At 40.7% G+C, this 24,580-nt stretch overlaps 1 protein-coding gene across 5 annotated transcripts in view; it reads right to left on the bottom strand.

Annotated features, from left to right (window-relative positions):
• LOC106870860 (dnaJ homolog subfamily C member 13) overlaps positions 1–24,580 on the bottom strand; it is a 95,699-nt gene that overhangs the window by 15,464 nt on the left and 55,655 nt on the right. For 3 of the 5 annotated variants that reach the window (XM_089341581.1, XM_089341583.1, XM_089341582.1), the window contains exons 25-43: positions 22,252–22,321; positions 21,207–21,366; positions 20,485–20,547; positions 19,596–19,697; positions 18,295–18,399; positions 16,552–16,754; positions 15,846–15,930; positions 14,585–14,785; positions 13,509–13,663; positions 12,291–12,492; positions 11,518–11,633; positions 10,682–10,760; positions 9,752–9,887; positions 9,274–9,458; positions 7,768–7,842; positions 7,514–7,630; positions 6,414–6,764; positions 5,709–5,813; positions 2,090–2,152 (exon numbers count right to left, since the gene is read on the bottom strand). In XM_089341581.1, the coding sequence (XP_089197707.1) occupies positions 2,090–2,152; positions 5,709–5,813; positions 6,414–6,764; positions 7,514–7,630; positions 7,768–7,842; positions 9,274–9,458; positions 9,752–9,887; positions 10,682–10,760; positions 11,518–11,633; positions 12,291–12,492; positions 13,509–13,663; positions 14,585–14,785; positions 15,846–15,930; positions 16,552–16,754; positions 18,295–18,399; positions 19,596–19,697; positions 20,485–20,547; positions 21,207–21,366; positions 22,252–22,321 (2,573 nt within the window). The remainder of the gene's footprint in view (positions 1–2,089; positions 2,153–5,708; positions 5,814–6,413; positions 6,765–7,513; positions 7,631–7,767; positions 7,843–9,273; positions 9,459–9,751; positions 9,888–10,681; positions 10,761–11,517; positions 11,634–12,290; positions 12,493–13,508; positions 13,664–14,584; positions 14,786–15,845; positions 15,931–16,551; positions 16,755–18,294; positions 18,400–19,595; positions 19,698–20,484; positions 20,548–21,206; positions 21,367–22,251; positions 22,322–24,580) is intronic. The other 2 variants (XM_089341585.1, XM_089341586.1) reach the window with 1 other exon arrangement.

Genomic DNA, 24,580 nt, shown 5'->3' with positions numbered 1-24,580 from the left:
GGTGTTATATTTTTTTGTGGTTATACATCAACAACACACATATACACACAGTCACAATGGGCTTCTACATAGTTTCCACTGACCAAATTCCACTCCCCCAGACAATTTGAAGTAATAAGCACAAATTTGAGGAGTTGGTGGAATAACACCAGATCCACCTGACCATCACTACACCTGCCCGGCTGACGCTGTACCCACCTGGTCAACCCCCACATTTGTGTGGCCATTGCCACATCCACCCAGCCAATGGTGCATCCACCTGGTCGACCCCACACCTACCTGACTGATGCCACACCAGCAGGCCAACGACACAACTGCCAGGCCAACACCATACCTGCCAGGTCAATGCTGCACCCAACTAGTCAACCCCACACCTGCCAGGCTAACATTGCCAACACCCAGCTAACCAATGCCACGCCCACCTAGACTCCCTCCCCCATTACAGAGAAATCAAGCAACAAAATCAGAGAATGAAAGTAACAAAATTCATAACATAGGCATAGTAATGTGTGAGACTGACAGACAGTCAGGCAAGCAGATGGGCAGAGAGAGAGAGAGAGAGAGAGAGAGAGAAAGAGAGAGAGATACATATATCAAAACAGAAAGTGAGAGAGACAGACAGACAGAAGACAAACCAGAGACAGAGACAGACACAGAGAGAGGGGGAGGGAGAGAATGAGAGACAGAACAAGACAAACAGCTGGAGATATAAAAGCAGAGAGACAGAGAGACAGAACGAGACAGACAGCTGGAGACATACAAGCAGAGAGACAGAGTGACAGAACGAGACAGACAGCTGGAGACATAAAAGCAGAGAGACAGAGAGACAGAACGAGACAGACAGCAGGAGACATACAAGCAGAGAGACAGAGAGACAGAACGAGACAGACAGCAGGAAACATACAAGCAGAGACAGAGAGACAGATAGACAAGAGAGACAAGCATATAGATAGACAGACAACAAGAAACACACAAGAATAAGGAGGAAAGAGAGAGAGAGAGAGAGAGAGATAGAGAGAGAGAGAGAGAGAGAGAGAGAGAGAAAGAGAGATAGAGAGTAAAACGTTAATAGACTCTACACGCCAGGTGACGTATTAACAAGTCGACAGATGAAGAGTGTAAATAGAATGCAAAAGTTGACCCTTTTTGGGACCAGCTGACATCACATCTGGCCCAGGACCTTTTGTTTTAAAAGATTCCCCTTCAAATTAAAACCTTCTGCCATATATTTTAAGAGCTTTTCACTTAATTTTGCTTCAAACACGAGCATGCCAACAACCCCCACCGATCGAGGGGAGGGGGGCTAGAACAACGTGAAATGAAGTGTTTAGCTCAAGAACACAATGTGCCGCCCAGTCAGGGAATCGAACTCACAATCTAGCAATCGTGAGTGTAACAGCCTAACCACTAAGCCACATGCCTTCACTACATATATATATATATATATATATATATATATCATCATCGTTGTTCAACGTCTGCTTTCCATGCTAGCATGGGTTGGACGATTTTACTGAGGACAGGTGGACCTGGAGGCTGCACCAGGCTCCAATCTGATCTGGCAGAGTTTCTACAGCTGGATGCCCTTCCTAACGCCAACCACTCTGAGAGTGTAGTGGGTGCTTTTATGTGCCACCGGCATATACACACACACTCTATGGTGGCCTTCTCCACCACTGCTTGATGACCGGTGCTGGTTTGTTTACATCCCGGTAATTCACCAGTGTGGCGAAACAAACTGATAGAATTAGTAGCAGGCTTACAAAAAGACAAGCACTGGGATTGACCTGTTCAACTCAAACCCATCAAGGTGGTGCTCCAGGAAGGCCACAACCCAACGACTGAAGCAAGTAGACGAGACAAAACACAAACGAGGTAGATTTAAAAGAATCATCATTAGTTGGGAAATTACTGAACCATTTTTTGTTATTGTTGAGAGGAAATGTTACGGCGAGAAGAGAAAAATGGTAAATGCAGCAAAAAAAAAAACAATAAAAAAAACCAGATGCACAGAGATGCAGTTATGTTTAAAACGGATGCACGCCGGTTTGCATGCAGAGTGCATATTCAATATACAGTCGTTACGCACCATCTCACCAATTTGTAGAAAACTGTCGTCTTTGTGGCATGTTGAAGCGTCTAGAAACCATTTCTGGAAAAATGGTAAAACTCAGATTTTAATATAAATTAATTCTTCAACAAACTCACCGAGATTAACTTCTGCAAACAGCAGCAGCAGCAGTAGTAGTAGTAGTAGTAGTAGTAGTAGTAGTAGTAGTAGTAGTAGTAGTAGTAGTAGTAGTGGTGGTGGTGGTGGTGGTGGTGGTGGTAGTAGTAGTAGTGGTAGTGGTAGTAGTAGTGGTAGTAGTGGTAGTAGTAGTAGTGGTAGTAGTAGTAGTAGTAGTAGTAGTAGTGGTGGTGGTGGTGGTAGTAGTAGTAGTAGTAGTATTTGATAGTGGTGATGGGAGTTCTAATACTGGTAGTGGTGGTAGTAGTGGTGGTGGTAGTAGTTGTAGTAGTAGTAGTATAGTAGTGGTAGTAGTAGTAGTTCTTGATAGTAGTTATGGGAGTTCTAATACTAGTAGTGGTGGTGGTAATAGTAGTAGAGGCAGTAGTAGAAATAGATGTAGTAACAGTAAACTAAATGTTGCAGTACATGTACTAGTAGTAGTAGTAGTGGTGGTGGTGGTGGTGGCTCGAAACAGTATTTGTAGTAATAGTGCTTGCAATAGTAAACTAAATGTAGAAGTAGTAGTAGCTGGTAGTCGTGGTAGCAGTCTTAATATAGGTGGTGGTGGTGGTGGTGGTGGTGGTATGGTAATGATATCTGAGTAGTAGTTGATGTGGAGGTACTAATGGCACTTGTGAGTGTAGTTCTAGTAGTGGTGGTTGTGGTATGGAAGCAAAGAATGTATGGAGACCTCACAGTGCCATAATTTTCTAATGCGATCACAAAATTACATACCAGCGTCGGACAGAACGATGCGGTGAATTAAGAATTTACCATACTCAACCCCAAGTAGATAACTGGTATTTTGGAGAAGCATATGACAGGATGTGGTAAATTTAATGTACACCTCAAGATTCCTGGTACCCCTACACCAGAAATAATAATGTGGGTGGTGAGGGACCAGATAATCTGGTGAAATTAAGATTCAGATCGTAAGGAAATCACATTAAAATACCACAAGGTATTTTATGTTGGTGCTCTACTGATTCTGCTAATGCACTGACCTAGCACTTGTATCAATAATGATCCTCTTTATTTGCCACATGGGATATGTATAAGGTGGTCTTAAGAATGTCCCACTTGTTGGTGCATGTGGGTGACTGGAATAGCATCTCAGATGTACACTGGGATTGTGTGAGAGTAGCCAATAAGAGAGAGGAGAGATGAGCACGTAAAAGCCTCACCAACCCTCCAAGGAGGTTCCAACAAGCTCATGGGAACCAACTGGATTTGTGGAATGTACCTCAGTTGACTTGGATGAATTTCATTGGTTCATCAAGGTCACACTTAGAACAAAACATATAAGAGGGAGCTGAAAAGTTCCTGGATATCACAAAAAGCCAGTCTGGAGGCCCAACCTTCCAAGTTCTTTTACAGGGCTTAGAAAAACTGAAAGACCACTGCAATAAATGTGTGAAACTGAGAGAGGGTGTATGTTGGATAGAATCATAATTAACTGATCCTCTTGCATTTTCTTTTACCCAAAGCCAGGAACTTTTCAGCACTCCTCCATATATAAGGTCAGCAGATAAGTGCATTAGATGCCCACAATTTCAGTTGGTCAGCTACAGAGACCACAACTCTGTGACATAGATGGTCAACATAGGAAGGATATATAGACAGAAGTCGGGTGAACGGAAGATGAACAAACACAAACAAGGATTATCAATTAATTCAGTTAACTCTTGTAATTAATTAGTAATTAATTCTGTCGTTCTTGGGAGGATGAGCATCAAAACTAAACTGCCCAAGAACATTAGTAACAGACAAAGCAAACAAAAACAAACAAAAATGACAAAATATCTCATGGAATTACATTTATATAACAAAGAACAGTCTCCTTATATATTACTGCAGAACCTTCTCTTTATCTCACTGTGTGTGTGTGTTTAAGATTAAGAAGTTCCACATGAGTAAATTTAAAAAAAAAAAGAACAAGAAATGCTTTGAGAATTTAACCATGAACAAAAGAAAGAGAATTCTATCAAAATATGCTGGTTTCAACAGTTTACTTAAGACAATTTAGGCACCGAGGTCGACTTTGCCGTTCATCCTTTCGGGGTTGATAAATTAAGTACCGGTTGCATACTCGGGTCGATTTAATCGACTGACCCCCTCCCCCAAAATTTCGGGCCTTGTGTCTAGAGTAGAAAAGAATTTAGTCGTCATGCCAAAAGAAAACTATATAAATTGAAATAACTTATTTCAATTCCAGCATGGAAGGTGTTTATAAGCCATTTAAAAATGCACAAAATCTGTTAGATTCAGTTTAACATTTAAATTGAATTTGTTGAAATATTTTTGTCGCTTTGAAACCGTGACCTGTTCACTGACAAAACTGCTACTTTCTTAGATACAGCACAGAATTTTGTCAGTGAACAGGTCGTGGTTTCAAAGTGACAAAGTATTTTGACAAATTAAATTTAAATGTTGAAGTGAATCTAAAGGTTTTTGTGTGTTTTTAAATGGCTTATAAACACCTTCCACAGTGCAATAATTTTTGTTTCAGCACACGATCTCAGATCAGGCCACTTGCTATGCAAGTACATCTCCATAAGTATTTCAATTTATTTCCCCTTTTCTCTCAGTGTGACTAAATTGTCTTATAAAACTTGAAACCAGCATATTTTTTATAAAAATGTCATTTTCTTTCTGCAAGGTCATGCGCTGTTTATCTTGATATGAGATCACAATGTCGCGCACATGTGGTTGTGATGCATGTGCCTGGTGTATCCTTATCAGACGGGTAGTCATGATGGGTATACTGGGCTTCATATATTTTACCCCAGTGTCACTTTCAGACACAAGGACCAGCTGTTTTGAGGGCAGGAGGCTAGTGGAAGCTATCAACCTCCTGTATGAGACATCCTCCCTGTTGCTAACCGTCACGTGTTTCTAAGCAAGGTAATATTTCCCCATTGAAGAACAGGAAACAAACAACACTGCTTATTACAGTGGTGCTCATTTACAACCATCATGATATCAAGACAACGGAAAACATATATATATATATATCTATATACATACATATACAAATTGACACACATACATACATATATTACTCTTTTACTTGTTTCAGTCATTTGACTGCGACCATGCTGGAGCACCGCCTTTAGTCGTGCAAATCGACCCCAGGATTTATTCTTTGGAAGCCTGTACTTATTCTATCGGGCTCTTTTGCCGAACCGCTAAGTTACGGGGACGTAAACACACCAGCATCGGTTGTCAAGCGACGTTGGGGGACAAACACAGACACACAAACATATACACATATATACGACAGGCTTCTTTCAGTTTCCGTCTACCAAACCCACTCACAAGGCTTTGGTCGGCCCGAGGCTATAGTAGAAGATGCCATGCAGTGGGAATGAACCCGGAACTATGTGGTTGGTAAGCAAGCTACTTACCACACAGCCACTTCTGCGCCATATATTATATATATATATATACAAACACATACATACACATGTCTACTTACCTTCTTCAGTTGCTGATCAGTCAAATACTCTGTGAGTTGTGTCCGTGTGGAATTATTCCATATTAGGTAAGGGTTCTCTGTATTACTGTTCAACAACTTTAGAAGCTGACAAAGAGAACACAGAAAAATATTAACTATAACAGCAGTCACATATCTGTATGTGTGCACATGTCTGTGTGTGCATGTACACACATAAATACATATACATACACACATATTTACACAGACATAGACACACATGTACATACACACATATCATCATCGTTTAACGTCCGCTTTCCATGCTAGCATGGGTTGAACGATTTGACTGAGGACTGGTGAAACCAGATGGCTACACCAGGCTCCAATCTGATTTGGCAGAGTTTCTACAGCTGGATGCCCTTCTTAACGCCAACCACTCCGAGAGTGTAGTGGGTGCTTTTACGTGCCACGGGCATGAGGGCCAGTCAGGCAGTACTGGCAACGGCCACACTCGAAATGGTGTATTTTACGTGCCACCTGCACAGGAGCCACACACACACACACACACACACTGCAAAAGGGTGAGACAGACACAGGATCACCAGCTTCAATCGCCCTCAAAATATCCTCAGTCTTAAGATAGTATAGTACAAGATAATCTCATAGAAGACAGAATGGTAACATCTTTGATCAACATTACAGAGCAACATCCAAAAATTGCATCTTTGCAATTATTTTACTTACTTCAAACGGATTTTCATTGGCCAACTTCCTGGACAGATATGGAGTCAGCATGGCACACAAGGACTTCTTCACAGCCGGGTTGTCGGGACACGAGCCGTCTGCGGTACTATTGTAACCCGCTAACCGAGCACATGCTACCACACACAGACATGCCAACTGGTTCGACTCTTCCTGTTGATTGGAGTTCTTGTTCTTCTCCACGCCGCTCTCTTCCAAAGTGTAGTCATACTGGAACATGTACAGTAGCAGTGGCCAAATCACACCTGCCTGGTAAAGATGTGTCTGCAACCAGTAGTCAATGCAGAATGCACTAATGCAGGCGGCAACTTCAGAACACAGCTTCTGTAAATTCTGAGAGAGAGAGAGAGAGAGAGAAGTCAATTGATTTATTTAAGAAATGAGGAGAGTATTGTAGTTCACTTGAAGCATTGTGTATTGTTTGTAAAGGATAAAATATTTTGAGTGACACAACAATGCACTATAATACAAACGATGGACTATAATAACTGTTGTAATTTAATCATCCATAGTCATCATCATCGTTTAACGTCCGCTTTCCATGCTAGCATGGGTTGGACGATTTGACTGAGGACTGGTGAAACCAGATGGCTACACCAGGCTCCAATCTGATTTGGCAGAGTTTCTACAGTTGGATGCCCTTCCTAACGCCAACCACTCAGAGAGTGTAGTGGGTGCTTTTACGTGTCACCCGCACGAAGGCCAATCAGGCGGTACTGGCAACGGCCACGCTCAAAATGGTGTATTTTATGTGCCACCCGCACAAGAGCCAGTCCAGGGGCACTGGCAATGATCTCGTTCGAAAATCTTATAGTGTGATATAATATTTCAGATACCCCTAGGAATTGATATCAGCAAACACAGACAGTGAATTCCACTAAAGTTGACTGTGTCCATCCATTCATCCATCCATCGATGACCAAAATAAAAGACCCAAATAAAGAGATGGAGGAGGGGTGGTGGTGCTGATGAAAGTGACCAAAATCCCTTGGAGGTGGTGCAACATCATGGCCACCCTTCTTCTGCCGACTGAAACCAGCAAGAAGGAACAGTAAAAGAACAGATATACTCCCGTGTCTTACCTTGTAGAAAAGTATCTTTGTAAGGTCCCGGATAATAGATGCCATTTCTTGTATCTTCTCACGACATCCTTCAAATTGCGAAGCCACTGAGTAACACTGGGTAACATGCATGCAGACCTGGGTTAAAGAAGAACAGTAGGGAGAAAAAAAAACCCAAAAAAACATGGTTAATTAGTGGTTTGTTTGTTTTGAAGATATTTCCGAATTTAACAATTACAATCATCATCGTATTCTCTATTTGTAACAGTACGTACCTGAGCTGCAACATCAGCAGGTGTGGTGGAGAGACTCAACACATCAACACAACGAGTGAAAGCGTCTTGTAATGCCTGCAAGATAAGAAAAAAATATTACAAGTTTTAATGAAGTTTTGCTAAATATTTCAAACAGCAAAGTTTGTTTTTGTAACAAACTTTATTAATTTCCATGCAACCATCATCATCATCATTGTCATTAACATTACTTCTCAGTATAATTACTGATTTAATATCTTATGGAGATTTTCTAACTGGCTAATTTGCTTGTGGCAAGACCAGTGACTAGTTGTCACTTCATCATCATTGTTATTTAACGTCCGCTTTCTATGTTGGTATGGGTTAGATGGTTTGAGTGGAACTGGTAAACAAGAGAGATGCACCAGGTTCTGGTCTGACTTCACAAGGTTTCTACAGCTGGATGCCCTTCCTAATGCCAACCACTTTGCAGAGTGTGTTGGGTACCTTTTACGTGCCACCGGCACAGTTGTCATTTGCATTACACCAGCAACGGCCAGGACTACGATCTCACAGGTGCCATTTACACAACACTGGCAACAGCCACGACTACAGTTTCCCCTGGATTGATGAGTCTTCTCAAACACAGCATATCGTCAAGGTCTCAGTCACTTGTCACTGCCCCCGTGAGGCCCAAAATTCAAAGGTCATGCTTCGCCACCTCATCCCTTGCCTCCGTGAGGCCCGACATTCGAAGATCATGCTACCAACAACAGCCACAATTATGATTTCACTTGGCTTAACAAGTCTTCTCAAGCACTGCTAGCTGGAGCGAACTACTGCTATCTCTAGCAGACAAGTATCCACCACTGTGGGTGAACACAAATAGCTCGAAACCATATGGTCTAAAGGTCCCATTGTTTGAATATGGTAGAGGTTCACTCCCCTGCTTGCAATATATATTGGGTGCAGACTGCATCAAGGAACATGGGTGTTCCGTTCAGGTCCACGGTGCAGGGTAGACACATCCTTGGTCATGACTGATACAGCATTGGTGCAACATCGTCAAGACTAGTTTTGGTATCTGCTTGGAATCACAGACTCATAGACCAGGTTGGTAAGAGAGAGGTGGGGAGAGGGGGGGGGAGAAAAGGAATAGAAAGAAAAAGAGAAAGAAAAGGGAAAAGAAAGAAAAAGAAAAGAGAAAGGAAAAAAGAAAAAGAAAAGAGAAAGGAAAAGAGAGAAAGAAAAAGGAATGTGGAGGAGGCATCCTCCTGAGGTTAAAATGGTAGTGATGCCAGTTCCTATGGAACAGCCATGTTGAAGCGATGATAAACATTACTTCATCATCATTATCATCATCTATATAATCACCCAGAGTTAAAACAGAAATTCAAACTGGATAAGGTAAGCCCCTAGAACATACCATATTAGGATGTAACACTTGATGGTCACATCGTAGGTCTCCTTTAACTAGTACCGACTTGTGGCTAAAACAACAACAACAACAACAATACTGAACGTGACAAAACAAAACTCTCCGCTCACCTCTATACCGTTTTCCCGTCGAAGTTCCTCCGCATTCAAAGCTGAGCAGTTGACTGTGTAATAAGCTGTCTCACTGGCAGCAGCCAAAAGTGGTGCAGATTTGGAGAACAAGGTCTCGTCTTGGGTTTCCATCTTTATAGTTTTTATCAGCATTGGATAACCAGCATATTTATATGGTTCTAGCACTGCAAACAGACCAGACAAGCATATCACATAGTTTGATAAAGTTGGCTTGCATATTTATGCATCAAATACTGAATAATCATAATAATAATAATAATAATAACAATAAAGAATAATAATAACCCATATACCCAAGGCACACAGAGCTGAGCTCGGAAGTGAAGTGAAAGCACGCTATAAAAAAGGCTATGATCACACACACACCATGCACAAAAACACCAAATAAAACAAATAACCAAGGAATCAGTGTGAGAACAATGTAGGAGGACAAAGGTCATCAACAGTTGTTGCTTACCACTCTTGTGTCTGTTGAACAGAATAGACTGAGCCTTGAGAATGAGGACGATGTTCTCCGGATCAGGGCCTTGGACAGCTTTCTTCTTTTTACTACAGAGAAACTCATAAGCCTTGTTGACCGTTTCAAACATTTCCTACAACAAAACAACAACAACAATAATGGTTTCAGATTTTGACACAAGGCCAGCAATTTTGAAGGGAGGGGGTTTAATCAATTACATTGACCCCCAGTGCTCGACTGCTACTTTATTTCATAAACCCTGAAAGGATGAAAGGCAAAAATCAACCTCTGTGGGATTTGAACTCGGGATGTAAAGTTAGAGGAAATGTGACTAAGTATTTTGTCAGATACACTAATGATTCTGCCAGCTTATTACTTCAAGCACATACAAAAGAACCCTTCGAACTTTGGGCCTCACAGAGGCAATGACAAGTGACCGAGACCTTTGGAAATATACCACGCTTGAGAAGATGTGTAAAGCCAAGTGAGATTATAGTCGTAGCTGATGCCGGTGTTTCGTAACTGGCACATGAAAATCAGCCACAACACACCTGGAGTGGTTAGTGTAAGGAAGGGCATCCAGCTGTAGAAACCATGCCAAATCAGGCTGGAACTTGCAGCTCTTCCAGTTTACCAGTTCCAGTCAAACTGTCCAGCTCATATCAGCATGGAAAGCAGATGTTAAATGATGAGGATGAGATCTTTGTAAGGGAGAAAAATCTTGCCTAAATTTCTCCCTTACATTAATACATTAATTGGAAGATATATTTTGTTAATTTTCAGTTTCCGCTAATAACATTAGCCATTCTGTACATAACAAAACAAAAAAAAAGGACAGGGTGGTTAGACACGGTTAGACTGTCTTTGACCCTAGGTCTACTAGATGAAGGTTGGGGTTAGGGTTTGAAACAACAAAAGGTGGCTTACCCTGCCATCGGGGTTCTTATCAGGATGGTATTTCTGGGCCAGTCGGAAGTAGGCCTTTCTTACTTTAGATTCTTCGTGTCTAGAGAAATGGAGGGAAGGAATGAGAGAATGACTGAATAACAGAATGGCAGAACTAAATGGAGAGAATGATGGAATGGCTGGACTGGACAGAATAAAATGGAGGGAATGAGGGAATGAGGGAATGAGGGAATGAATGAAAGAATGAAGACAATGAGTGAAAGAATTTGAGCATGAGTGAGAGAGTGGGAGGGAAAGAGAGAGGAAGGGGAGTGTGTGTGTGTGAGAGAGAGAGAGGGGGGGGGAAATAAAGTTTAATGAAGAGAGGAAAAAAAGCAATAGAGAAAGGGGGGGGGAAGAGAGACAGAAAGAGATTATGACAGAAAGTGTGTATATGTGCAAGGAGGGGGAGGGAGTATATGTGTGTGTGTGTGAGGGAGAGAGGGAAAAAACAAAAGTGTGAAGGAGAGAGGGAAAAAGTGATAGAGAAAATGTGAAACAAGAGAGAGAGAGAGAGAGAGAGAGAGAGAAAGCGAGAAAGAAAGTGTGAGAGAGATAGAAAGAGGGGAGGGGAAGGAAGAAAAGAGAGTAACAGAGGTGTGAGAAGGTGAGAGAATGTGTGTGTGTGTGTGTGTGTGTGTGTGTGTGTGTGAGAGAGAGACAGAGAGAGAGAAATGAAAAATGTGTCCAAAAAGAAAGAAAGGAACAAGTATGTGTGTATGTGTGTGTGCAAGAGAGAGAGAGAGAGAGAGACAGAGAGAGAGAAAGAGAGAAAGCAAATACTGTGTAGGTGAAGAGTCACTGCTGCAAATACTGACCCCGCAGGGACTTTATTCAGGTTTAAAACTTGGTAAGCTTCCTCTATGGACATGCTAGGGGGTTTCTTCTCCACCTCCTTCTTCCACGCTTCCAAAATATCCTTCAGCAGACGTACCTACAACAGAGAAAGGCAGACATTGGGCCATCATGAGATCAAATTTTACACGCTACCCACGTTCAACAGACCTGCAAATTTCAGTCCCACGTTCAACAGACTTGTAATTTCAGTCATTACTCACACTCAGTGAGTGTGACTCGGGTTTGAGTTAAAACTTACCTCTGGCTCACCACTTCACCCGACTCATTACCGACACTCAAGTATCATGGTAGACCCGATACTCAAACCAGAGTCATTACTCACACTCAATCAATGTAAGTTAGGTATCTTGACTGACCCAGGTTAACCTCAACTCAAAGTTGAGTCGCTTACTCATGCTGAGTCAAACCTGCAGGTGCCAGTTCCACATAAGATGCACTTGTGCTAGTGCCACATAAGATGCACTTGTATCTGTGTCACATTCGATGCGCTGGTGTTGGTACCATGTTAGATGCACTTGTGTTGGTTGGTGTCATGTAAAATGCATCCAGGACACTCGATAAAGTGGTTAGCATTAGGAAGGGCATCCAGCCATAGAAACCATGTCAAAACAGACAAATGGAGCTTGGACAGCTCTCCGGCTCCTGTCAGATTGTCCGACCCATGCCAGCATGGAAAACAGACATTAAACAATGACGATGGTGATGATTAATGAAACAAATAAAAGGAGATTACCGGGTCTTTGATTGGCCAATCTGGGAAGTTCATTGTATCACACAGATGTTTAAGGTAGTATATGTTACAGAAAAGTTCGTTTTCCAGCTGTGGGTAGCTGATCACTGGGATAGGACAGTATTGATAAAGGGCACGAGTGTTACTCTGCAATCGAGGGCTGAAGTCAGCGAGGTGGGAAGCAATTTTCTCTATCATCATCCGTCTGAAAAATAGAAGGAGCAGAAATCAGGTTAATTTTAAATAAACAATTACGAAATAACATTAATTGGTACAGGAGCTTAACCATTTCGCGTTGAGATTATTCTCATTACTGTCAAATGCAAAGATTATTTATTCACATTGCTTCAAATTAACCATGGCTTATCATGCAGCTTTGAGATTTCAATGGTGTGGTTATTTAGTTTCAGAAAGACATTTATAGGATAGGTTTGAGAAGCCAGATCTGGCTTCTCAAACCTATCCTATGCCAGTCTTAACATAAAACTGGGTGAATATTTAGGCTGGATATGGCTGGTTTGATGCTAAAGGATTAAATATAAGGCATTATCTGATAGTATGTCCTTTGATTAATGTTAATCCTTCAGCTATACATATATATATATATATATATAATATCAAGGGCTATTACTATCCGGAAAGCCACATGCTTTAATGGGACTCTAAAGTCAAACATCTCCAATAAGTATACACACACGCCTACTACCATTAATGGTTTTGTGGTCACCATGTATTACCATGTTCTCCACACATCAGTACGAACATAACTGGGAAAAAAATTATATACTTTGTATTAATTTTTTCCTTACGAACCACATCGCTCCGGGTTCAGTCCCACTGCGTGGCACTTTGGGCAAGTGTCTTCTACCATAGCCTCGGGCCGACCAGAGCCTTGTGAGTGGATTTGGTAGACGGAAACTGAAAGAAGCCCATCGTATATATGTATGTGTATGTATATGTTTGCGTGTCTGTGTTTGTCCCCCAACATCGCTTCACAACCGATGGTGGTGTTTATGTCCCCGTAACTTAGTGGTTCAGCAAAAGCGACCGATAGAATAAGTACTAGGCTTACAAAGAATAAGTCCTGGGGTCGATTTGCTCGACTAAAGGCAGTGCTCCAGCATGGCCACAGTCAAATGACTGAAACAAGTAAAAGAGTAATAGAAAAACCAAAACAAAAAAAAAAAAATGAAAACAAGACAAATATATATACCATCTCACCTCATTTCATTGCTCCATATTGCTTCAGGAGTATCGAACTCTCCAAGAAATATTTCTGCAAATCTGTCGGCAGAGTAATTTTCCAGGTAACAAACCATGGCTTCAGGTAGGAGGTGTCCCATGACACTGCGTTGCATAATGTCAGAGGTTTTGTTCTGAAATACAAATAAATACACACACAATTCATCAAAATTATAGCTGACTCTTTACAAGTGCAGATATGGCTGTTTGGTTAAGAAGCTTGCTTCCCAAGCATGTGGTCTTGGGTTCAGTCCCACTTCACAGCAACTTGGGCAAGTGTCTTCTACTGTAGCCCCAAGCAGGTTAAAGCCTCACGAGTGGAATTGGTTAAGAAAAAAGCATTATGTTTCTTTATATGTGATTAAATGTTCGAAATGCGATATATTAGTTGGATGACCTTAAATTTGTTGTTTGTTCTACAACCAAAGTTTGTTATACTTGTCTCATTAACTTGAGCACTTCCCTTGCAGTCCTATTAACCCTCTTGTTCCTAATAAGAAACAATCACTATTATTACTGATATATATATATATATATATATATATATATATATATATATATATATATATATATATATATACATTTTCTCTATATCATATATACAAACATTTTATCTACATTATATATATACATACGTTTTATCTACATTATATATATAAATACATTTTATCTATATTATATATAAATACATACGTTTTATCTGTATTATATATATATACATTGCATACATATATATATATATACATCCATATATACACACTATGATATATATATATATATACAAACATGCGCACACACAAAACAGGCTTCTTTCAGTTTCTGTCAATCAACGTCTATAAAAGAAGATACTTGCCCAAGGTATCATGCAGTGGGACTGAACCTAAAACCACATGGCTGCAAAGCAAGCTACTTAACCCCCACAACCATGCTAGCGTCACCCTCCCCACAACAATCATCTCCCTTGCTCCACACCCATTCTCTCCGACCCTCACAACATGGCTCCAGCCTTTAATTTTCCCCCTTACCCACACACACACACTAACATAGTAGCTTACCTCATCGGAGCGGAAAGCTTGCTTCAGATGGGTGTACTTGAGGAACCGTGCAACTGGTAAGACGTTCGACCCAGTGTACATCATGATGAAGTAGAAGACTCCAGTCAAATAGAGTCGGGATACATTTGGATTGTCCTGCATTATTTCATACAAAAGGATGGCGACCCTCTCCACTAAGGCAGGGTCAAAGGTCAGGAGTAACTGAAATCAAAAGAAGAAACAAAAAAAAAAAAAACATTACATATATCAGCTTCTGTAAGAGTTCATTACTAAAAGACATTTATGTAGGGGTTTACTTTGCTTCTAATCCCATTTCGGGGTTAATAAAACAAGTACCTGTTGAGCACTGGAGATCAATCTAATCAACATGCACACTCCCACGAAATTGTTGGCCTTGTGCCAAAATTTGAAACCATTACTCTCTTTTACTTGTTTCAGTCATTTGACTGTGGCCATGCTGGAGCACTGCCTCTAGTCGAGGAAATCGACACCAGGACTTATTCTTTGTAAGCCTAGTACTTACTTTATCAGTATCTTTTTGCTGAACCGCTAGGTTATGGGGACGTAAATACACCAGCATCGGTTGTGAAGCGATGTTGGGGATGGATGTGATCAATTGTCCCTCTCCCCACATAACCCAGGCCTTGTGCCTATAGCAGAAAAGATTATTATTATCATCATCATCATCATTATTATTATTATTATCATTAGGAAGGGCATCTAGCTGTAGAAACTCAGCCAGATCAGATTGGAGCCTGGTGCAGCCATCTGGTCCGCCAGTCTTCAGTCAAATCGTCCAACCCTGGCGGAGGTATTGTTTCCAGTCATGTTTGTTTGTTTATTTGTCCGTGGACAAGATATCTCAAGAACCGCTGGATGGACAAAGGACGTTAAATGATGATGATGGGTGTACTGGAGTAATGTGAAATAAAGTGTCTTGGGATTTGAACTCATAACCTTACGATCAAGAGTCGAACTCTCTACCCACTTAGCGACAATGGCAGAGTCCATCAGAGTGAAATAATAAACAAAAAGAAAATGGTCAAGAACCGCTGTTCTACATGGCTGTTTGATTTTCTAGAAATAGTAGCCAAATGAGCCTCAATTCATTCAACTGGCTTATAAGAAAAGAGCACACTGGACAATGTTGTCCACAACTGAGAGGATGATCATAACAGCAATACTTTTGAACTTTATCAGGACTGACCAAGGGTTAAACAACAACCAACAGACACAACAACAACAAGGGATCGAATCTTACCTGAACTATGTGAGGTAAAGAGGCAGCATCAGACAGCAATCTTTTAGCACGTGGAAGAGGTCGAACGATAGCACCGTCAATATCTCTGCAAACAAGGGAGACAACCAACGATTAAAACATTATTTGCATACATCTCAGTGTGCGCGCGTGCGCCTGCGTGTGTGTGTGTGTGTGTGAATAAGCATATTTTCTATCTTCTACTGGTTTCATTTATCAGATTGTGGCCATGCTGGGGCACTGTCTTGAAGAATTTTAGCCAAACAAATCGACCCAGGAACTTATGCTATCAGTCTCTTTTACAGAACTGCTGATTTATGGGGACGTAAACACACCAACACCGGTTGTCAAGCGGTGCTTGGGGACAAACAAGGTAACAATGACACACACACACGCACACAGATATCTGATGGGTTTCATTCAGTTCTTGTCTGCTAAAGTACCCGTGAAACACTGGGGTCGATGTGATTGACTTGTCCCCTCCCCAACAATTTCAGGCCTTGTGCCTTTAGTAGAAAGGATTATTTTGCAGCTTCGAAATCTTGATGATGTGGCCGCGTATTTTTAGAGTAGCACTGAAAGGTAGGTGTGATAAGCTGGATCTGGCTAGTAAGAACATAAAACAGGTAACATATCTGGGGTCAGATACGGTCGGTTTAAATGCTAAGGGGTTAAAGGTTAAAGAGAAAGGTCAGAAAACTATAAAAACCTGCTGGGGTAATGTTCAACGATGCGGATCAACATGCTGAGAACGAGTTTAGCAAGTTCAGTCTCATTCATGACGGGTTGACTCGTAGCCATCAGCTTCCACTTGAGTTGGGTGACATTCTGTAAGGCTCTCCAGCCATCCATGCCCTGCGCCCAGCACCGGGTTTTTCCATTGATCACATTCTCATTCCACAGATTTTTCATCTGAAACGAAAATCAACCAGAGATAAGGAGGGAGGAGATGTGTGTGTGTGTGTGTGTGTGTGTGTGTGTGCATTTGTCCCCCACCATCGCTTGACAGCTGGTATAGGTATGCTTATGCACCTGTAACTTAGCAGTTTGGCAAAAGAGCCCAACAGAACAAGCACCAGGTTTAAGAAGAAAATAAGTACTGGTGTCGACTGTGCCCCAGCATGTGCGCAATCTAATGAGTGAAACAAGTAAAAGATGAAAGACAAGTTAAAGTAATTAGAAATTAGTTGAGACTAAAAGAAAATATCTATATAGGTGCAGGAGTGGCTGTGTGGTAAGTAGCTTGCTTACCAACCACATAGTTCCGGGTTCAGTCCCACTGTGTGGCACCTTGGGCAAGTGTCTTCTACCATAGTCTCAGGCCGACCAAAGTTTTTTGAATGGATCTGGTACTAAAAGAAGCCTGTCATATATATATATATATATATATAAATATGTATATGTTTGTGTGTCTGTGTTTGTACCCCACACCATCACTTGACAACCGATGTTGGTGTGTTTACGTTGGTTCGGCAAAAGAGACTGATGGAATAAGTACCAGGCATACGCAAAAAAGAATAAGTCCTGGGGTCAATTTGTTCGACCAAAGGCGGTGCTCCAGCATGGCCGCAGTCACATGACTGAAACGAATAAAAGAATATAGTTAACTTACAGTAAGCCTCTGAGACATAACTATCTGCTTATTTAACCAGGGTAGAAAAAGACAGGTTCCCAGGACACCTTGCTAGATATAGCAGTCAGCTATGAGTGGGTAGGTTGAATATAAAAGGAAAAGAATATAAAAAGAGAATGAAGGAAGCCTGTCTATGTCTTCTCCCCTTACAGAGTGTCCTGAGTGCTTTTTAGGTGACACCAGCATCGATACCAATGTTTTTTTTACAATATACCTTGGTTTTAGGATTTCAATTTTGTTATGGTAGGCAGGTTTCTCAAGTACAGCAATGTACCACATGTCTCAGTCCTCTGCCAACTTCTTCATAAGGTTCACAAAAAAAAAAAAAAAATGCTCACCATACTCAGTGAAAAACACTTCCAGACTGTTCTATTGAGAAAGATATTAGAAGATGTAATGTATTTGGAGGAAATCATGCTATCATAGGACAGACATGAACCTCAGGACATATCGTAATTCGACTAACTGAGTAATGTATTCAACGAGGGGAACCCTAAGACTGTTCAGAAATGCATCCAGTCTATGCTGTTAAGTTGTTGGAGATAAGGAAGACAGCTAACCATGAGACTCATGCTAAAATAAAATAAAGCAGCCACAACAATAAAGATTCGTAGGTTTTTCTGTTGGATGTGTAAGATAAAGGAGGCATGGAAGAAGTATACACATGCTATGATAGAAGAGACTTGCAAAATCCATGTTAGAATGGGAGGACAGAAATACGATGATGACGATGAGACTAATGATAATGACAACGATGAAGATAATGAAGACGATGATGATGATCATGATGATGGTGATATTACGATCCAGTGTACTCACCTCTTCATAGCTATATGGTCCCAAGCGTTCTTTGTCAGCATTCCCATAATACCATTCTTTTTCACTTTCTCGTTTCATGTCAACACCAGCTTCCAGAAGGTTACTCTGGAACGACCAAAATTAGAACAGGACATTAATTGCCTAAATGAGATGAAACGTTAATTAAAATTATATTCTATTACATATTTGAGACAAGATACCAACCACTAAGGCCAAGAGCCTAAAGTTAGTCCTGCAACAGACTTCTGCCTACATACCTATATGATGGATTCTCTTGTCATGAACGACAAATGAGGCTTCAGTAAATTAAACCGTTAATCATGTTGTATGGACACAAAGGCATCTCTTGGGGCCCTGCTGGTACCTTGCAAACCTTTTGGCAAATAGAACAAGTTGGAACTCAGTTTGCTTGTGGATTATTTACTATGTGTCTTCTTCTTGAGTGGATGGCAAGACTTGCTTTGCTTCATGTCACAAAACCCACAACGAGAGGTAAGGTTTCCATTTAGAGGAGCAGCGTTTTGCCAGTATGCTTTCATGCTTGCACAAAGTTGGTCCCGAGGTTGGATTCGACTTTGCTCAAATCACACGTGTGAGCGCCCTTGCCACCACTTGGCAACTAGTGTTGATATGTTTATGCCACCATAACCAAGCAGTTCCGCAAAAGAGACTGACAAACTAAGTATCAGGCTTAAAAAAATAACTACTGGGGTCCGGCGATCTTTCGGTACTAGATCCCTTAACTTCCGGTCGTTGTGCGCACGCATATTGATTACATTATCGCATAGTGTGTTTATGTTTTTAAATGACTTGAAAATATGAAAAGACAACATTAAATAGAAAAAAAAAAGATGAATGGCCCACTAAACTCAAACCTTCTCCCCTCAGATTCATACAGTTCTCAAACTTTAAACACATAAACACACTATACGATAATGTAATCAGTATGCATGTGCACAACTACGGAAGTTATGGGATCAGGTACCGAAAGATCACCCTGGGGTCCTTTCATTCAGCTAAAATTCTTGAAGGTTGTGCCCCAGCGTGACTGCAGTTTAATGACTGGAACATAAGACTGGGACAACACTGCTGCTACAACACATTAGAAAGAATGAACAACCAATCAAACAATAAAGGAGCCCTCAATCCCTTTACTAGTAAGGAACCAACTGCCCTTGTTGGTGTGTAGATGAGCTAGAGTTAGACCAACCATAGACTAACAGACTACTACCTGGGACCCTGCTGCTACATATTACAGAGAATTAAAATTCAATAAATTATTTGGACCCTAAAGCCCTTACCTGTAAGGGAACAACTGCCCTGCTGGTGTGTAGGTGAGCTAAAGTTAGCAAATCTACAAGGATTTTAATTCCATTTGAATCAAGAATTTCTTTGATGTTTTTCTGAAATAAAACAATGAAAACAGAATAAATACTCGTTAAGTATCAGATATATTTAGAAACTGATGAAATTATTTCAGATAGAATTTAACAAACAATAAACAAGGCATTTTTGTTCAACGCACCAATTCTGCAATCATTTGCAGAAAATATGTGTGTGTGTGTGTGTATATATATATATAAATTTGTAGTATAAGATATGGATTCATAGACTCATGTGGCTATCACAGAAAGCTCTTCTAACAGACTTGGCTATCAGACCACACAATAATTCAAAACAAAGAAATGTAATGCAGGGTATCCATGTAACTGAAAATACACAAACACACACATTATCATCAACATCATTTAACGTCCATTTTCCATGCTAGTATGGGTTGGACGGTTTGGCATGCAGCTGGATAGCTGTTCTGACTCCAATTGTCTTTTGTGGCATGGTTTCTACGACTGGATACCCTTCCTAATGCCAACCACTTAACAGAGTGCACTCAGCGATTTTTACAGGCCACCAGATATATATGTATACTAGCTTGTAAACTACCCTATTCGTTTTTAGTTTGTATATGCCATTTGAGTACAGCCTGGAGATTGTTTGGAGGCATGAAACTATTAGTAGCTCGTAAAAATATACTGTGTTCATTAATTCATCATCATCATCACATATAGGGTAAAGTGATGTAACAAAATACATGATCATTTGTACAACACCCTAACCAAATCTGCCATATCACTGAAGAATGAAATCCCAAAATTATCAACAAAATATACAGTACAAAAGTACAGTACTCACCGTGTGTAATATCAATTTGTTCAGGAACAAGATCAATCGATCCCTTTCTAGTCTGTCTGTACACTGAAAATGAAATTGCAAAGTTATTAGGTACACACAAATGCTTAAGAAATTCAACAATTATATTGGTTTCATGCTTAATTTAAAAGTGAAACTATGCATTTAAAGACATAGACAGCAATTCAAACACAAGACACACAGACAGACACCAGTAAAAACACCCTTTACGGGGAAAGAGGGACACACACAAAGTATTTAATTTTATAAATATAATGATAAAATTATAATAAGGGCAACTTCCAAGTAATGCCACATGCTAGAAGAAGATGTCAAAGGCTCTAAAATTACTTTATTTATCACAGACACAGGCTGAATGTGAGGGAATGAACAAAAACAGATTGTCTTTTTTTTTTCTGGTTATGTCATTCTGAGGACAGTAAAGTGGTATTACATCACTAAACTAGAAATCGATCTATGGCTAAACTTCTTGAAAAAAAATCTTTTTTGTTCATTTCCTCGCTTTCAGCCCATGTCTGTGATAAATAAACTAGGTTTAGAACCTTTGGCCATGCTAGTGCCTACGCACAAAACACACACACATTGTAACCACTTTACATTTGCTTCTCCAAAAGGTGGCCCCCACCAAGGGAGGGAGGCATGGTGGGGGAAGGAGGAGGAGGAGGAGGAGGGAGATAAAGGGTGAGAGGAGGAGGAATACTTACTCTTTCCAGCATGCCAATAATATAACGTGTATCATTGAATGGACCAATTTCTTGGTGGCATTTACCATATACTATTGCCATTGCCTGCAAACACATGCACTTCATTGGAATTTTGGTGGTCAGCAGGAAACGGTGGTAGAGGTCATTGAAGAATTCATAACTGGTAATTAAACAACAGAGATATATATACACATATATAAACATATATGTTTGAAACAGAGAGAGAGACAGAGAAAGAGAGAGAAAGTATGTGTGTATGTGTGGTAGAGGTTTGAAGAATTCATAACTGGTAATCAAACAACACACATCATCATTATTTAATGTCCGCTTTCCATGCTGGCATGGGTTGGACAGTTTAACAGGAGCTGACAAGCCAGAGGAAGGCACCAGACTCCAATTGTCTGTTCTGGCACGATTTTTATGCATGGCCAAGTGATTAGGGTGTTGAAACCCACAACAGCAAGATTGTGACAGTGATTCCTGGACCATGCAGTGTGTTGTGTTCTTGAACAAAACACTTCATTTCACGTTGCTCTGCAATCACTCAGATATCAAACGTGTGACAAACCAAGCCACTGTTCAGGCAATGTCAATCTAATGGCGGGAGTTCGTTAATGTGCAACACAAACATTTGACCACCGTAAGCAAAATCATCAGTGGAGGTTGTTCAGCAAGGGAAATGAAATTGCCTGAAGCTTATCAGTCATGTACAAAAGACACCACAACATATGTACATATCATCATCATGGCCATTGCCAGTATCGCGTGACTGGCCTTCGTGCCGGTGGCACATAAAAGCACCCTCTACACTCTCTGAGTGGTTGGCGTTAGGAAGGGCATCCAGCTGTAGAAACTCTGCCAAATCAGATTGGAGCCTGGTGTAGCCATCTGGTTCACCAGTCCTCAGTCAAATCGTCCAACCCATTGCTAGCATGGAAAGCGGACGTTAAACGACGATGATGATGATGATGTTCATATATGTATGGGTGTGTGTGTGTGTAAGTATAGAGACGGACAGACAGACAGAGGGAGAAAGTCTACTTACGATCGCTTTATGCCTAACGTCTCGGTGGATTCTTCCCCTTCCTCCAGTAGTAAACGCAGATAATAGTCACCTTGGATAAATAGAGAAAAACAAATGTTATGTCTATTTGGAAAGTGGGATAACATGACATGCCTGTCTGTTTGCCTTATAACTCTGGTTGACATGAAGCCATGTGTTACAAGGTTAACCGTAGCAATAATAAAGTGTTACAAAGCAGATCTTAATAACATATTACAGGGTAAATGATGACCCGTGAAATTTATTACAGGGCAAACTGTTGAATTATGATGATATATTACAGGGCAAACAGGTGAACTGTGGGAAAGCTGTGACGATCTATTATTACAGGGCAAATTGCTGAATAGTGGAAATGTATTACAGGGTAAGCTGTTGAACTGTGACAGTGCATTATGGGGCAAAGCTGTGACTATCTATTACGGGGCAAACTGTTGACCCAGCAAACTTATTACAGGGCAAGCTGGTGAATTGTGACAATGCACGAGTATTACAGGGTGAAATAATGTAATGTGACAATACATTATAGGGCAAATCTGTGGCAATTTATCACAGGGCAAATTGTTGACCTATGAAATTTATTACAGGGCAAACTGTTGAATTGTGCTGATGTATGACAGCACAAACGGGTGAACTGTGGGAAAGCTGTGACAATCTATTATTACAGGGCAAATTGCAGAATTGTGGAAATGTATTACAGGGCAAACTTAAATTGTGGTTACATTTTACAGGGCAAACTGGTGAACTGTGGCAATGCATTATGGGGCAAACCCGTGATGATCTATTACAGGGCAAATTGTTAACCTGGCAAATTTATTATAGGATATACAGTTGAATTATGGTAATGTATTATAGAGTTAAGTGGTGAACTGTGGGGCAAAGCCGTAACAATCTGTTACAGGGCAAACTGTTGAACAGTGGCAATTTATTACAGGGTTAACAGTTGAGCTGGCTCAACATTTTGAACTTGAAACCATGTGGTTGGGAAATAAGCATTTTAACCACACAGCCACGTTTGCACCTCTTTGTTCTGATATAACTGAAGGTGATGTTCATGGTTGTATTGTTAATGTCAAGTAGCTCTAGTCGACTCTTCTACTGTTAAACTATGAAAAGTGAGATGCCAATATAAACAACTGAAGCAGCAGCAGCAATAGTAGTAGTAGTAGCAGTTATGCAACATCCTTTCCCCGCCTCCAACTGGCAACAGCAGAGCTCTCTCAGAAGTAGCCAGTATATACAACTGATGTTGTAGTAGTAGTAGTAGTAGATGTTGAGTAACATTCCTTCCTTCCCCAACACCAAACCAGCAGTAGTGTAGCCCTCTCAGAAACAGCCAATATGTAAACACTCAAAGTTGTTATTGTTGTCAAGGAGCTCGTTCATATTGTAGACAGCAGCAGAGAGGCCGGTTCAATGAGTATCCGAAAGAACTCACTGCTTCTCTCTCTCTCTCTCTCTCTCACACACACACACACACACACATACACAATGTCTCTCCTCTTTTCTTTTTATCATCATCATCATCATCAGTGACAGTGGCCTCACTTTAACACTCACATTTCCATACTTCCATGGCTGAGACGGAATCCAACAAGACAGATTTTCCAGTAACATGATGTCAAAGTAAGGGAACACTAACACATACAATCAAAATCATCATCATCATTATTATTATTATTATTATATTATATTATTATTATTTTAAAGGCAGCGAGCTGGCAGAAACATTAACGCGACGTGCGAAATGCTTAGCGGTATTTCGTCTGCCGCTACGTTCTGAGTTCGAATTCCGCCGAGGTCGACTTTGCCTTTCATCCTTTCGGGGTCGATTAAATAAGTACCAGTTACACACTGGAGTCGATATAATCGACTTAATCCGTTTGTCTCTCCTTGTTTGTCCCCTCTGTGTGTAGCCCCTTGTGGGCAGTAAAGAAATAAGAAATGTTAGCACGCTGGGCGAAATGCTTAGCGGCATTTCGTCTGCCTTTACATTCTGAGTTCAAATTCTGCCGAGGTCGACTTTGACTTTCATCCTTTCAGGGTCGATAAATAAAGTACCAGTTGAGTACTGGGGTCAATGTAGAAAGGATTGTTATTATTATCTTAATGTCCACTTTCCCATGCTTGTATGGGTTAGACAGAGACTTGTAGTGGTGGATTTTCTACAGTCGGATGCCCTTCCTGATGCCAACCCTCACCTGTTTCCAACTAAGGTAATATTTCCCCACAGCCAGACATGTTCTCTCAGAATATTGAAAATAAAGGAGACTGCTTGCATGATTGTTAACATTTGTTTACAATTATCATAAAA

This window comes from Octopus bimaculoides, chromosome 25 (assembly GCF_046866305.1).
Source record: "Octopus bimaculoides isolate indiv1 chromosome 25, ASM4686630v1, whole genome shotgun sequence".
Taxonomy (NCBI): domain Eukaryota; kingdom Metazoa; phylum Mollusca; class Cephalopoda; order Octopoda; family Octopodidae; genus Octopus; species Octopus bimaculoides.
Note: the sequence above shows the minus strand (reverse complement) of the source record. Positions and strands in the feature narration are given on the sequence as shown.